Source organism: Gymnogyps californianus, chromosome Z, assembly GCF_018139145.2.
Source record: "Gymnogyps californianus isolate 813 chromosome Z, ASM1813914v2, whole genome shotgun sequence".
Lineage (NCBI taxonomy): Eukaryota > Metazoa > Chordata > Aves > Accipitriformes > Cathartidae > Gymnogyps > Gymnogyps californianus.
In genome coordinates this window covers 39,408,791-39,424,766 of record NC_059500.1, presented here as the reverse complement: position 1 = coordinate 39,424,766, position 15,976 = coordinate 39,408,791, and the positions used below count along the sequence as shown (strand labels likewise).

The 15,976-nt window shown below is 41.2% G+C and overlaps 1 protein-coding gene across 2 annotated transcripts in view; it reads right to left on the bottom strand.

The window, feature by feature from the left end:
- Positions 1–15,976, bottom strand: part of PTCH1 (patched 1) — a 72,351-nt gene that overhangs the window by 42,047 nt on the left and 14,328 nt on the right. For both annotated transcript variants that reach the window (XM_050913489.1, XM_050913488.1), the window contains exon 3: positions 260–449. In XM_050913489.1, the coding sequence (XP_050769446.1) occupies positions 260–449 (190 nt within the window). The remainder of the gene's footprint in view (positions 1–259; positions 450–15,976) is intronic.

Here is a 15,976-nt window from a genome sequence, read left to right as displayed (position 1 = left end):
ATATTGTAGTACTGCTCATGCGGGTACACTCTCAGAATCTCTTCCAACACCACTTACCCCATCTTATTTGTTGAAAGCCAACTTGTCACTGCTATCATGCCACAATGTCAAGTATCAGAAACCAGTGACATTCAAATCAAAACACAGTCCTAAAGGAAAGGCTCTGAAGTGCTAACCATTTAAAAATACATGGAGGGAAGCAAGTGCACACTTTTTAGCTGTTACAGATGATCAAGAAAACCTTTGCTTTTCCCCTTACCTGTTGTACATATAGACATGTACTCTGCTGGCCTGAAGCGCAGAGTCAAGGTGCTGTCGGAGTGCTTCTGTTGTTAGTACATTAGCACCATCTTCCTGTGGAGTCTGGATCATGAGCTGGGGATTAAACATGGCCTCTTCTCCAATCTTCTGCCGTGTGTAATTTAACTCCCGACTCACTCGTCCACCAACTGATGGATAAATATCAACAGCTTTGTTTTAGCCAGTAACTACTTAATTCTCCCCAGTCAGAAAAACTTGACTGTGTGCATGGACTATTCTGTCTCAAACTGATGACAGTATAACTCTAAAACTACTAACAACTTTATTTTAGTAACACTGCAACAAACCCCATATTCCTCATTACAATGCCATTGCCTCTACTGCACTAAAACATTGATGTGTAAACTGAAGCCTCAAACAGTTTTTTCTACATTATAACCAATATCCCATATGTAAAAATTAAAAAAGAAAGAAAAAAGAAAAACCTTTCCCTTGCAGACCAGACCAAATACTATGTTACAATTTCTTACACTTGTATAAACAGTCTGCTCCAATAGCACATTTCAAGATAAATGGCTTTAATTTACACTCTTCTCCTAAATAATTTGGCAAAGGCAGAAGGAGAATGTTTCTCTTCAGTTAAAAAAAGGGAGGAGGGAAAAAGTAAGTGAGCATGAGTACTTCTTTCAGCCTTAAATAAAAAAAGAAAAAATAGCAGGTTCACATAAAGAGATGCAGTTTTGAGTGTAGCAGAAAGGACTGTCTACAGCTAATTTACCCCAGCGGTCCAGTACCTGCATAACATGCTGTAATGCAGGAGATCATTCATGCACAACATCTGTTTTTAAACCCACATGAGCTGAACAGTGTGCTCCATATTAAAAATGGTGAACAAAAGAAAAAAGAAAAAGGCAGAGGGAGACTGCAGAGTCGACAGGCTCTAGAGGGAGCCATATTCAATTTGCCTTGCCAGAAAATATTACGTAAGAATGGAAAATTATCTTCCCTCTTACAAAAAAGCATTCAGCTAGAGTTCATATACTTTATATAACCTCCCCTGTAGTCTCTCTAGCAAATGCATGTGGGAGGCGGGGTCAATTAATTCAACCCATTAGCTGAATCAAGACCACATCCAGATGAGTAGGACAAGAATACCACCAACATGTTGTTTCCATCCCTTACAATTTATTACCTTTACTGCTCTGCTAAGTCCAAGCTACAGACCTGGTCTAATTTGTTACATTTTTTTCAGTCCTAGTCAGCTTGGCACTGGTGATCTGAATTACTGCCAAAGTTTAGCTCTGCAACAGTGTGAACAGAAATTAGGCATATACATCTCTCTCTTCCTAGACCGTATAACGGAAGACTGATCTGTAATCAGTTGGCAGTGTGGGAGATGACATTCCCAAGCCTGAACAGGGACATACTTTTTCAATCACTTGGGCCCTCAACCCACCCGTAACCCCCCTGGGGCTAAAAGGACCACCAGGCAAGAAGCTGGGCCCCTGCATGGATAAAGCTGTCAGAATGAGACCCTCAACAATTAAACCATACAGTCATTCTGGCACGAAGCATTGCTTAATTTCTAGTTCAAGAATTCTTTGAAGAAATAAGTGTTTCCACAACACACTCCATTTTTTCAGCCTGCCACATGTGGCATTACCTCCTTCACACCAAGTAACAGTGACCAGCTCACAGTAAGAAAAAAATAAAAATCGAAGTACAACCTCCTTACCTAGAGTCCCTTTATAACTTAACATCCCTCTTACTACAGTGAGAGAACATACAATCATTGAGACTGCATATGCATGGTAACAAAAAGCTATTGTTAATTTTTATCAAGAATTAAACCCTAAAAATACTTTCACTCATCAGGCTCATGTTCATGCTCACTGCCGTCTTTCTCCACCAACCAGTAGTCTACGATACGCTAAAAAATTCTGCTTCATCTTACAGGAATATGGGGTGGGGGTAAGGGAGCAGAGTTATCCTAATCTGTATGTCTTGGAACTAGAGCTTTCTTTTGCAGTCCTTTACACTGCAAGTGCGTCCAAAGACAAAATGTCTCCCCCCTCTTTTGTGTCTCAATGACAGCCAAGGCAATAAAGCCTCAATTTTATGAGGACTGTGGAGTCTACCATAAACTTCTACTCCTGGTACTATATTCTCTCCCATTCCACCCACACTTCCCTTTTGAATTTTACCAGGACTTGAACCAACAAATCATACTTCATGCAAGACAAAGGGCGGCATTCCTATCTCTGCTGAAAGTGACCAACTGTTTACTATCAACAGAAATGATTGCTTCCTAATCAAGGTCCTGTCAAACCACATTAACTTCACTGAACAAGGCAGATTTAGCTAATCAAAATTGCATCACACAAGTCAGTCATCAGAACAGAAGCTGTTTTTTTCCGCTTTTAACATTCAAAACATGAATAGCAAAACCACCCAAGAAGGCGGGCGCACGTTCCAGAACCTAGCAGCAGATCCGCTCTGCATTCTTCTTAAGGCATTACACCATTTAATTATTTCTTTGATGGGTCTGTTATGTACATTTCGTCAGCCAAATAGAGTAAAGATAACTCCACAGGCAAATGTAGATACTTTATGCAACATAACATTCAGGTACAAAGAAATTATAAATGTAGATTGCAAAGGAAAATTCTGACTGCCAAAGTCAGATTATGTGAAAACATACGGACAGACCAGAAGCAAGTGGATACATCGGTGGCCTTTCAATGTATCAGAAGTAATAAAGAGCAAAAGGGAAGGCAAAAAAAAATGTAAAAGTTTCTACCAGTTATGTTTTCATTTATTTTAACTCGAAGTTTGCAAAGGGTATGGCACTGGAGGCTGCCATACCCAGAGATCTTAAGCCTCCACAATCAGCTGAACATGCACTCTTTAAAAATCAAGTGCTCTTGTTGCTTCCCCCCTCCCCCGCCCCGACTATCCACAGCTGGTACAAAAACTTAGGAGAGAAACCACTAAAAATGTCACCGAAATGTACCTGAAGCCTCTGGCCTCATTGCGCTGAACATACGCAATAGTATGCTCAACACTTGCATGCTCTGCAGAAAGTCATTCCTTACGCTTGTAAGAAAAAATAAATACACGCATTATAGTCATCATAGGATTTCCACACTATAGGACAAATGATGTAATGGAAAATAACACCAATTAACAAAATGCTGGTGTTTTGTGTTTTTGCGTTATGGACTCTTGTTTTCTTATATTTGGTGACAACAACATTTTACACTCAAAATGCTACTGACTTAAATTGTATGTATGGCATACAGTACCAATACTTCCCATTTTATTCCACATCAAAGACAGACAGAACTATTTTACTTTAATATTCTGGTGATAAAATCCACACATCACTCTCCTTTTTCGATATATCAAAAGCCACTTGATGGCATTGGAGTCCTTTATTACATCATTCCTTATGATTTAGTGCCTAGACGGCTGAGTTGGTGGCACAAATTCCCACAAGCCAAAACGGTGATTTAAATAACAGATCGGTATATTGTCTCATGGCCGGTGGTAACACAATGCAGCAGTTTATACACTATCCTCCCAGCAGTGTCATCAGATTCTGGGTGTCTGCCTACTAGGAATGAGATACTATGCCATCTGTATGATTTAGCTAACAAATTTAAAAAAAAAGGGAAAAAAAACCCACAACAAAGTAATAACATCAGTGTCCTGGCACCATTTCTCACTTAATATATCAGTTTCTAATTCTCAAGAATGTGTTTGAAGGCCACTGTTCAACATGAGACAGTTTTACTGACAGCATCTTTGTTGCTGAGTATTAGTTCTTGTTAAAAACCTGTTTTTTCCAGAGAATAGGAAAGTGTCTTACCCTTCCCCCCCTCCCTGATATCCACAGGCTTCCCTCTTAGCTCTTTGCCAGAACATGTCAGATCTGCCTTGAGCAAGTCAGTGTCCCGTACCATGAAACACACTGCTGCTCCTCCTGAACTTCCCCACCAACTTGAATGGAAGTTGGTCAAGGTACTAAATTCTTTGCCCTTCTGAAGGGCCTGAAGAGAGCAGTAATTGTCAGTATGGACGCTGGGTTGCTAAGAACTATGTAAGGACCACCGTGTCTCCCTCCCCCAAGAGCAATGAACAGCTGTCAGGTGGTAACAAGTTTTAGTCATCCTTAACTTGAGGCAGACCTGAACCCATGACCTATAGGTGAAAGGCTCTAGATCCCATTACCAAGCACTGGGGTCACAGTCCCAGTGTTTCAGTCATCACACATTAAAATGCCTCGGTGCATCTTAAGTGGGAAGCACTCAGAAAAACAAAACTGCTTGCCTCTAGTGTACATTTGCACAGCACTGATGCACCCTCCAATGACATAAGACAAACCGTACTTGTTTTCATTGGCAAAATTTCTGACAGATTTCCTTCCACTGACTTATTAACAATTTCGAAGTTACTGGGTCATTCAGCTTATGTGCTCATTTCCACTGCAAATGTCACTGTCTTACCTACACCTTTCTCACAATCAGCATTCAAAATTTACACGGCATTACATTAACATGCTTGTAAAGAACTCTGGAATCCACTACCAGAAACTGCAGTCCCTTCCACACTGAGTAGTCTCAGGAGTAAGTTTGACCTCCGCTACACTAAGAGATTGATCCTAAATCAAGTGATGAGTGAAGCCAAAAATCACTGTTTGTTAATTTACTGTCTGGTTTCTCAAAAGGCACGAAATATTTCTTTTTCAGAATATCTTACAATGTTCCATTTCAGGTTACTGGAATTGCATCACATAGCCTGAGGTTTTGTTACTTTTTTCGGACATGAACACTACCTCTATTAACCATTCAATAGTTACCTTGTGCACAACTGTGCAACAAGTAGCTTAGCAGAGAGCAAGCTCTCTCTAAAAAAGAATATTCCTGAGAGCCAAACACTTGGGATAAAAATGTTTGCCTACCAATGTGGAAGACAAACTTTGAGAAACCAAAGCCAAGATTTCCAGAAATATCTACTGGGTTTGGAGTCTAACTTCTTCTGTGACAAACTTGAGGTGTGTGAATGGAGCAAAATTTTCCGGAGAGCTCCCTTTTGAAGACTACCAGCCTTAAGGTGTTTCCACTTGCGCACTTGGGGGGGGGGGGTGGGGGGGGGGGGCAGACACACTTCTGCTTTGTTTGAGCAACACCATCTCTTTCACTTTTCCAGGACTGTAAATGTGTAGCATTAGAGCAATCCAGCCCAACCTTTTGACAGTGACAACTCAAAGCAATAAAATCGTACCTCTAATAGTCATGGACACCTCACACAAACAAAGAAAATAAAAATCCTTCATGACTCAGTAACCATATAAAAACAAAGTCTGAGAATAATATCCCAATGTGTTCAGCTGAGACTCAACTTTTACCAACCAACCCAAAAAGCAACAGTGCGCAGAGAAAGACAAGAACAGCCCAGACAGTCCCCCGCTACACGATGTGCTCCACCCTGGGTGAGTGCCAGTGGAAGCTGCAGGTGCCTTGCCTTCTCACCCTTCAGCACCCTCTGCCTGCCGGGATGGGAATCAGGAAACGGTCTTTGTCTTCATACCTCTCTCCCTGGCATCCTACATAGCCCTTCTCCATCAACTTTGACTGCCATTAAGGGGTTCCTTCTACTCCACTTCCTCATGTAGTCCCTCCTTGTGCTGTTCCTGTGTGCATCTCTATTACACACGTATACAGGTGTTACTCAAAAACTACAAAATGAAACTATTTTCAGTCCATTACAATAGTACACAGATAAGCCAGCCAGCCACAGCTTTGCCTCCCTGTCCTAATTGTGTACCAGCATTAGAAGTGTTTACACTTGCCACATAGCAGAAGGCAGTACCTAAAGACACCAACGACAATTTCCATTTTTACTGATAAAGGAGCACAGACCTCATGAGAACAAAACACAGCACCCACGTACTACTCATACAGGATCGAAACCTCCTATAAAGAAACTGAGATAAAGAGTTGAAGTTGTCTGGCAGATATGAAGATTACCCTGCCTCTTACTGGGCACAGAAAAATAACGGCCTTTTGATTTAAAGCTTCCTGTTGCTCTCTAGGGAGTTCTGTCTTCGTGTTCTCTCGGATGTTTGAGCTTGTCTGTGCTGCTCTTTGTCACCAACAGAATACAGTTTTTCTGCACACAGTATTAGCATCCTGACAGAAGAGCAGGGAAGACAGCACCTTCCTCAGAATTATCATTCTCTAGGCCTGACTAGCAGAGTACAGCGGTAAAACTGTTCACTGGGACGAAGCGCAAAACACTTGCACTGAAATTTAAGTTTAGTCAGTACAAGAAATGGAACTGGTTGGCATGTCCACTTCTTTAAACGTTTAAAATGCTGTCTCCTTGTAGAGTCAGAACTGCTATTGGTTTACATGGTTGATCTCTGAATTTATTAACTACTGACTGTAAGACATCATCATGTATTTGATGTATCTGATATTCTAATGATGCTAAGGATGGCTCTCATAAACCCATCAGGATTACATTATAAAAAACTTTTGGCTACCTGCAACGATTTTTTTCTGCTCCTTTATTTAACTTTGCAAAATAAAGACTTCATAGGGAGTGACTGAAATTGAGCTACCAAAAAAAAAAAAAAAATCCATTGAGAAATGATGAGCTTACAAGAGCTAGAACACAGTGGTAAGCAATCAGCATCTTAAAGAGATTACATGGTCGTTCAATGGGCTGTGCAACAGCTCCATGAAAAATTATCATCTTTATCATGTAATTAGACATGACCTATGCCAGCACTAGACTACAGGCAGTCAGAAATTCCATGCTGTGTCTAGGTTTTCTCGCACAGCATTTACTCCGCTCAATACATATATCTGCGTTTGTATAGCTCATATGGAATAGCGACAGTTGTGTCTGCCCAGGTTAAGACAGCCTGTGCCCTACCATCTATCTCCCTTCCCAACATCCAGGTGGACACTCTACACTTCTCCCCCATTATAATGTCCAACAAAAAGACACCATCTGTCTAGCATATCATCCCATCCCAATGTCAAGATTTAACTGACTTCAATCTCTCTTTGGCACCACTGACTTCTAGGAAAATCTAGAAGCAATGTGACCATCTCAACCATTTCTGTCACACTGAGAATTAGATAACACCAGGTTCTTTGTTTTCGCTTAAAAAAGAAAAAAAAGAAAACCCAAAGACTGTAGCCTACAAACGCAAAACAGTTACAAAAAAACCCAAAAAACAACAAAGCACTTCAAAAGGCTGCTTTTTATCTCCCAAGCCATCATATGATATAAGTTACTCCTCACACATGCTGGGGATGACTCCACTGGTGCTGTTACAAATTTCATTAATACTGACACGATTATGAATAGCAAAAATAAAAACACACATCAAAGATGGCTTTTCATTCTGTCACAGTTTGACAAAGTTTAGAGCTGTGACAAGGACACAAAGCTGTCTGCGTACTCAGGAAGACAGCCCAACAACAGCTGCCTCTGCTTGTAGTGGGAAACCTTCCTTGCAATTTTAGGAGCTAAAACCTTTTCCTTCTAAAAATCAAATAAAAGCTGATTTTACACGTATGCATCTGTATTGCCCATAGGCAGAAAAATGTTATTTCTGATTGGGTAAAACAGACAGATTGCTAAAAAAAATTAGACATTTTTTGATGCATTTCTTGCTTGGTGCCCCTCTGGGTTGAGAAACTGGAAAAGTGCAGTAAAAAAAAACCAAACCAAAATGAACAAATTGAACACTACAAACTGAAAAAAACCACATGCAAGCAGCTTTGAAATGTACAATAATACACAAAACTGGTACACACAATTCAAACTTTCCAATTAAACATAGAACGCAGTAGCTGCTCACTGAGCTGCGACACATGTCCTTGGTAACAGGATATGAGCTGTTCACCTCTGGGTCACTGGTTCTAATCCAGCCAGGAACAATAGTGACCACAAGTTGTTTACCATCTGACAGCTGTTTGCTAGCTTATGTGAAATGACTTGGTGGTCTCAGTCCATTTCCTAGTGGGCAGGTGTCCATATTATAGAAAACCACCGTCACAATTGGCATCCTTGTTGACCATCCCAACAAAGAGACTGAGGAATGAATGGGCATGGAGAGTGAACTATGCTTTCTTCCAAAGACATGGTCCCTTCAGGTCAGAGCTAAGCTACAGCTTTTGGTGGAGAAGCCCAACTACTGAATTTTCTGGCTGAAGTAGCAAAGGAATAAAGGACTCTAGACTCTGCTTTTTCCTAGAAATCAAGGAGACGGCCTACAGTGAGGATAGGCAGCTAATACAGACTGTTGCAACTCTCCAACAGTTTATGGTCATGTAACAGTTTACACCCGCTGAGGAGCAAAGCTGAATTTTTATTTTTCGGTAATTTAAGAAAACATTTGAGCACACTTTGTAACAGGCTAAAATCCTCAATTGTACGTGAAAGTGACTAAGTTGCCAGGAGTTCTGCTGAGAAGGGTATGTAAGGGGCTTCAAGGTCTGAACCTAAGGATTTCAAAACAGCTGAATATAATTGTTTTAAGTTACTTTAACTTGAATAAGAGCTTCTGCTGGGTAATATGTTAAAAACAATTTGCTGTGTTGTTCCACAGCAGTCAGCTTTCCTCTAGGCCCAACTTTTCATTTAACCTCTCAATGCCCTTTCCTCAAATATGTAATTGTTTTCCTGTGTGGTTAAAAGCAGCATTTTTAAGTCTTTTCATCTGTACTCCTGGGATAGCACAAATTTCATCTGTACATGGAGTAGCACAAAATTTCAATGCAATTTTTTTAAAGGTGCAGCAAACAGTAATGAAAAAACTCTTCATCTAGAACCTTTTAGGGGATACCATTTCCTAAATAGTGCTTTTAAGAGACGGCAAAACTAACATATAGAAAAATGAAAGGAATGAACATGTTATGAAACAGGGTACAGTTTCTTTCAAGTATTCCCTACCAGCTGCTTGCTGTACCATCTGTTGTTGCCTAAGCAGCTTCCTTCTGAATGGCTTTGCACTGAAGCAGAACTGCTCTCACTGTTGGACACAATCAGGTCAGGTCAGCACTCCCCCCAGCACCGAACCTGCTGCCTGTCACAGCTCCCCCCACCTCAGTATTTCTTACTGGCCACCAGCTCCCAAGACAGTGCTGCATCTGTCAGGAGGCCCATTTTTCATAGTTTTCTTGCTATTCACACCGAGCAGTAAAGAGCGCATTTCATTTTGTGCAGGATGCAATCAGAGATTCCCGTCAGATACTCCAAGAGCGTGACCATATGGCCAAGTTTATTCTGAAGCAGAAAGGGCTGGGAGAGAAAGCTAAAAAAAATGACCAAACACATCCCACAACACAACCTTTATTTTCTACTTTTGGCTACTCCCATCACGCAGGTAATTTCACTTCGCTGCCAAGCCCACCAGACTACAACAATGGTCCGTTCTCCCTGTGAACGAGCCATTACTCGGAGCTCTAGGAAGGGAGGAGACACGCCCCTGCCGCAGCCGTCGCGGGTACCGAGGCACAGGGGAGGTTTCAGGAGACCGCGCCGTTAGCCGGCACCTCCCCAAGCCCGCCCGGAGACGCCGCCGGTGCTCGCGGCGCTCTCCGCCAGCGCCTTCAGCCGCAGGCACAAGGCGAACCCCTGCCTCCCCTCCCTCGGCTCGGCTTCCGCGGAGCCGGCCTCGCCCCCCGGCGCCGAGCGCAGCGCCGCGGCCCGGCCCCTCCCCGCACCGGCCCCGCGGACAACGGCAGCCCCCGGCCCCGAGGAACGGCAGGCCGCCGCGCCGGTGCATTTCCAACGCCGCTCCTTCCCGCTGCATCTGTGCAGGGAAACACACATCGCTGGGAGCCACTTTCATGATTTTGTTGCGAGCGGGATTAGCTGGATTAGGGGCTGATTCATAAGGACCCCTGCGGCTGTGAGGAAGTTTCATCACAAGGTCAGTGTGGTGTGAACTATATTCTGTCAACACCACCACTCCTTATAGCCGACTACAAAAAATACAAAAGGGAAGAAAAAAAATTGCAAGTGAAATATATGAATGAACAGTTTACGGCAACAAAGAGATTTACAGATTTCCCCATCAGCTGCTTAAAAAGATGTGTGCCCTTCAACGCTGTGCTCCTTTAAAACAAGAAACCTGTATTAGTCATTTTTAATTTATAAAGAATTTAGTGGTTTAGGAGGTGGGAGGAACCTGGGGAATAAGTGTAGCAACCCACACACAAAACCACAGAGGAACTTCTGGCACTTAGTCTAAAACCAGTCATGCAGCCCAAAGATTGTTGCACTGTTGAGATTTTATTACATATAATGCTGTCACCTTCAAGACTATTTAATTCCTAGCCCCCTAAGTGCAGTAAGTAACAGAGACATAAAAAAAAAAAAAAAAAGGTGGTTTGGAATGCAGAAAGGAGAAGGTGAATTAAAGTTTTTTGTTTGTTTTTGCTCCTTAAAGCATAATTACCAACCTCATACTTCCCCCCCCAAGATTCCCCTCACCCCACCATAATGACATCGCTCAAAGACAGCAACACTTTTGTAGCTGGCATGATGCAAAATAAAATCTATAGTGAAAGAGGGGGACTTCTGGTTTGCGTGTATGTAGTTTTTAGGGGGGTTTGGGGTTTTTTTTTCGGTTTTGGGTTTTTTTGGTTTTGGTTTTTTAAGAGTAGTCCCTCTTGCACAGAACCAGGCTGTTCAATCAAAGCCTTATCTGTTATATTTCTGTCTTTCTCTTCTGTTTAGCGCATTCACCAACAAGAGAAAAGGGGGTAAAGCAATGGAGGCTTTGACCTGCAGCTGTAACACAATACTTTCGCACAGCCCTGTCGACCCCTGACATAAATTTTACACCGCAGCTGGCATTTACACACTTAACATTACCATATGTATAGCCTACTCTGTGCTAATTATGCTAATCACCTGTCTAACTCTCTGCTGCGAAAAATGGTTGTATTTAGCAGTCCACTGCCTACCAATACAGCTTACTGTGTGGCTGAAATGTACATTCAGACGGCTCTGAATGGCAAGATTTTTCCACGTTGCTGGCTTCATTCAGACCACAGAAAAATTTATTCAAGTCAACTGGTTTCGGTCCGCAACAAAAAAGTTACGAGAAAAAAGTGAGTGTGTTCCTGCCCTAACATTCTAAGTCTGCTTGCAAGCAAAATGATAAATCAATTGGTGTGGGAAACAAAAAGGGAGAAAGATTTCTTTTGCAAGCCATGTGAAACTGTAGCCTATTTAAAAAAAAAAAAGGAGAAAAAAAAGAATAAAAAAGGTCATCCTATTTCCCCAAATCTCTAGAAAGAGCAGTTAATAGATGTTTACACCTGATCACAATTCTCTCAAGTTGCTAGCTTTTATCTACAGTTGGAAGTCATACTAAGCATGTTTTAGTTTTGTTTCTTCATCTTAATAATTTGCACTAGAATATCATATTTTCTATTATCTACCACTTAAACAGCATCACCTTCTGAACAGCAAGGGCTTCTTTTCTAAGTGTGGGGAATCCCTCAATAAGTCAGTAGAGTAAGACTGGTGTAAATGAAATCAGAATCAGGCCCATGTCGAGAGGCAAATAAGATAAACGCACAGGAAATACTCACCAGGAAAACCAGTGCAAGACTGTATCTTCTTTAAGTACCTGCATACTTTTTTTACCATTACAGAAAAGGTAACTTAGGAAGAAGAATTTAAAGTTGTAATGGATAGGGTTTTTATTAATGTTATTATAGTGTCAGCAGGAAGGGAGAGGTTTAAATGAGTTCCTAAAGCTTATTTTTCTTCTGGGTATTTCACTGAGGAGATTACACTAAGATCTGCATTGGGATTACAGTCCTGTAGCTATTTAAATACAGTTTATCACATACAAATAAGTTCCTATAACCCCTTTCCCCTCTGCACACACCCAAGGAAGCTATGGCAATTCACAGATTTGTCAGATAACCCAAACACAAATCTGATTACTGCATCACCCTTGGCAATTTCCTTCCAGGTCAGATTTGCGGAATCTCCTTTCAACTAGTTTTAAATGTTATGAAATGACATGGTCATACACAAAATGGAAAAATGTGCAAATAAACCTCCTATTTCCACTATCACATCTGAAGAAGATAAGCACGCTGGAAGGTTAAGTCATTGTCAACAGACAGCAAAGGGTATTTAATTAAAAAACAAGAACAGCTCAGCAATGTTTATACTCAGAAGGTGCAGTAACATACTCAGTCTTTCCATTACACAGCATGAGGTCGAGAAGAACCCTATGCCTCTGCCTTCCCTACTTCCCATCCTTTGTCCACTCTGCTTCCATGTGCACGAGACTGCTGTTCACAATAAGGTAAAGTAACAGGTTTTGCCTGTCAGCAATGGCCTTTACTTTAGTATTTTACTTATTACATGCCTGTTTGACTAAATAAAGCAGCCTCAGCCAAGACACATCTTGCTTTCTAGCATCTCAGTTTCAGTTATTATTATCTGCCAGTCCAAAGCACTAATTTATGTGTGTTCTTTGAGCTCCAAAATACTGGTTGTGCAGCCAAAAACACAAATAACACTACAACTACTGTGCTTATTTCAGAGCATGTGGATTTTTCCCCTTTCTTCTATTTTTTTTTTTTTTTTTTTAAACTAGGAGATGGACCACCCTGCTCTCATGGCACAGAACACTATTTACATTGCAATACTTGACTGTGTAATACATCTGGCATTTTTGGGCAGGATTCCTGAGCTAGGGGCCAGAAGCCCTTAAGCAATGATTTAAGGGGGGGAAAAAAATCATACAACTTGACTTAACAGTGCTCATTTCTAGTTTGCTTTTTGGTTACTGACTGAAAAGCAGAAATGCATCAGGCTGGTAAACAACAGAAGGCTGTTTCTTTTAATTTATCTCACTGTTACTAAATGAAGACTGTATTACAGTTTAAGGGCTCAGTTCCAGCTTCAGGTATATGGGTGTACAACACTGCACATGTGCCTTAAAAATATCAGCTTTTTCTTGCACATGAGCAAAATACAGATGTTTCAAATATACAATGATTACTTGTATATTTGAAGCTGGAATTAAGTTCAGTACAATTCTCTAAAGGAGCAGCACCTTTGCAGAAAAAGTCAGGTTATGGTTCTGCTCATTCCTTTACCTCTTATATATTTTGCTGAAGCACTGAAATAACTAAGTTTTCCAAAACCAAGCAGAAGTTAAAGCCAAGACATTCATTCTAAAAACCAAAATTAAAATTCTCCATACATCAAAACTTCTATATGGTCAGCAGTTTCCATAAAGGGCTTTTTACCTCATGAAACTACTACTTCTGCCAAATTCAGGATGTTTATAGCAACTGAGGTGATACTGAATGAAAATAACAGGGAAAAAAATGAGTAAATTGTATTTACAGATATTAAACTAAGTTTAGACAGCAAAAAAGGAATTAAGAAAAATAGATTTTATTTTTAAACTCTGAATTCCAAGTTACTCCTTGCAACTCCACTGAATCTATTTCTAGTGCAATGTACAATGAAAAATTATTCCCAAAGTCACTCAATTAACAGCAAGGATGAACATAGCTTATTGTATCTGGTATTCATCGGTCATATTTAGCACACTGTAAGTGCATAATAAAATAGCACAGGTCATGCAAAACAGCAGCAAAACATTTTCCTGTTCTCCTTGATTCATGGGCACAGAAATAAAGTGGCCATTATAAGATAGCATGTTTTTTCAGTGCAGAAATCATACTTCAAAGCCCTGAGTTTTCTGTCATGAGGCACCATCTTGGGAATCTGCTGCCCCAGTAAAGCATCAACAGTAGAAACCTGTACAGTTTATTCAAGTAATAATGAAAGCTGTGTATCTTTATCTTTCTGAACTCTGACAGGGGACTACATTTCTTATTACAGAACTGTCACTTAGCCGTTAAGGAGTTTTACTGACTTCTTCAGGTTTTCTCAGGTACAGTAACTCACAAACACAAATGGGGAAAGACCTCCCGCATGACACAAGGCAGGAGAGATTAGAGAAATGAAAAGAACCAAAGGCGTACGGAAGATACATAAGGACGATTGAGAAAATATAGATAACTGTACAGTAGACGCAAAGAAGAATGAACTTCTTGGTAAAATTCTGCACTCCGGCTCCTGCTGAACTCCAAAAAGAGCAGCTAGAACCATGTATATCCATGCCATCATCTGTAGAGAGAAAAAGCACTGTGCAAAGGCTGGAGGACTGAACTTCATTCTACATACAGAAGAAAATGCCTGACAAGGAACAGCCCCACAAGGTCTATAACCAAAACGCTGTTTTAACCAATTAGAATATTCTTAAAGAGCTAGCTGTGGGGCAGAAAACTTTACAAGCATGGTATTACCTGAGTGCTCATAGGCTGAAGCGTGTAATTCACTGTTAAGTTAAACAGATTGTGCATAAAAGTCCATGAGTGTCAAAATGAGAACATGTTCCATTAGACACAAAAAGGAAAGCAGTTGCAGACACATTAAAACTAGCATCCTAGTGGACACAGCTCCAACAGGTCATAGGGAGGTCAGCTTTGAAGGAGAAATCCAAATGAAATATAAACATGGCATTGTGGAAACCAGACAAATCTCCCATAGCTTTGTCCAGCCAGCACTAATCTAGGCATCAGCTGTGGTGCATAATCTAAACAAAGGGATCAGTCGGTTCATACATCTGGAAGCTGTCATATTTTGGAGCCTCCTAACAGTTATGTGTAACTGAAACATCCACTTGCATGCAACAGCCTTTAAATTTGTTGAGCGGTCAAGAGCTGTTACATGCATACGCTATGTAGTATTACTACTTTCTGGGGAACCACCACAAATACTATTTAATAACAGGGCTTGGACCATCTCGTCCCACGGAAAAAATAAATCATGAAAATGGATGGAGTCAGGGTGAGGAGCTAGAGTTTTCCGTAATGCATTCTCTGTTGAAAGCAAGTTTGAGTACCCATGGCTTTTAGAGTTCATTCTCGTCTGAATCCAGTACCTGCTGAGGACTAAAGGAACGCCCGTTCTCTACAAAAAAAAAGACAGCCCGCTTAGCAGGTAACAGCAGCTGGTAGCAGACCTCAAACCACTCACCACCACCTCCACATAGCACCACAACTCCAGCAGCAGCCAGCCCTACAGCTGAGCTTGCTCTTCTGCTTAGCTACATTCCCCCTCTTCCTGCTCAGCAGCAGCAGCAGCAGCAGCATGGAGACCAACAATAAAGCAATGTTGCTCTCAACAGTTCTATTTCACTCCAGGATTTCTGTACCAAAATCTCCAAGCTCTCCAGAACTACAGAAATGCCTTCACACCCTGTTCATAAGCAGCAAAATCCCCAGAGTGCAAGATGATACTCAAAGCTCAGAAGAGAGGAAGAGGGGAATGGTGCAGCCAAGACACTGCCCCGTTTAAATACACATTTCAACAGAGAAGGAAACAGACCCTTCCAAACAAGGACCTGTAGGGCACATTCTGGCACAAACATTGGCAACAGTGTGGAAATAAGTTTGGAAATAATAATGAAGATTAATTTTCTGCAGCCTTGAGTAAATTAAATGCCTCTGAAGTGTGAAAGGCAGAAGAAACTGTGCAACCATGCACTTACAGCTTAGGGGGGTGCTTGTTCTACAGGAGGAGATCCCCCTCTTGCCCTTCCCTGAAGATGTCGAGTAGGGGCACGCTGTTAGTC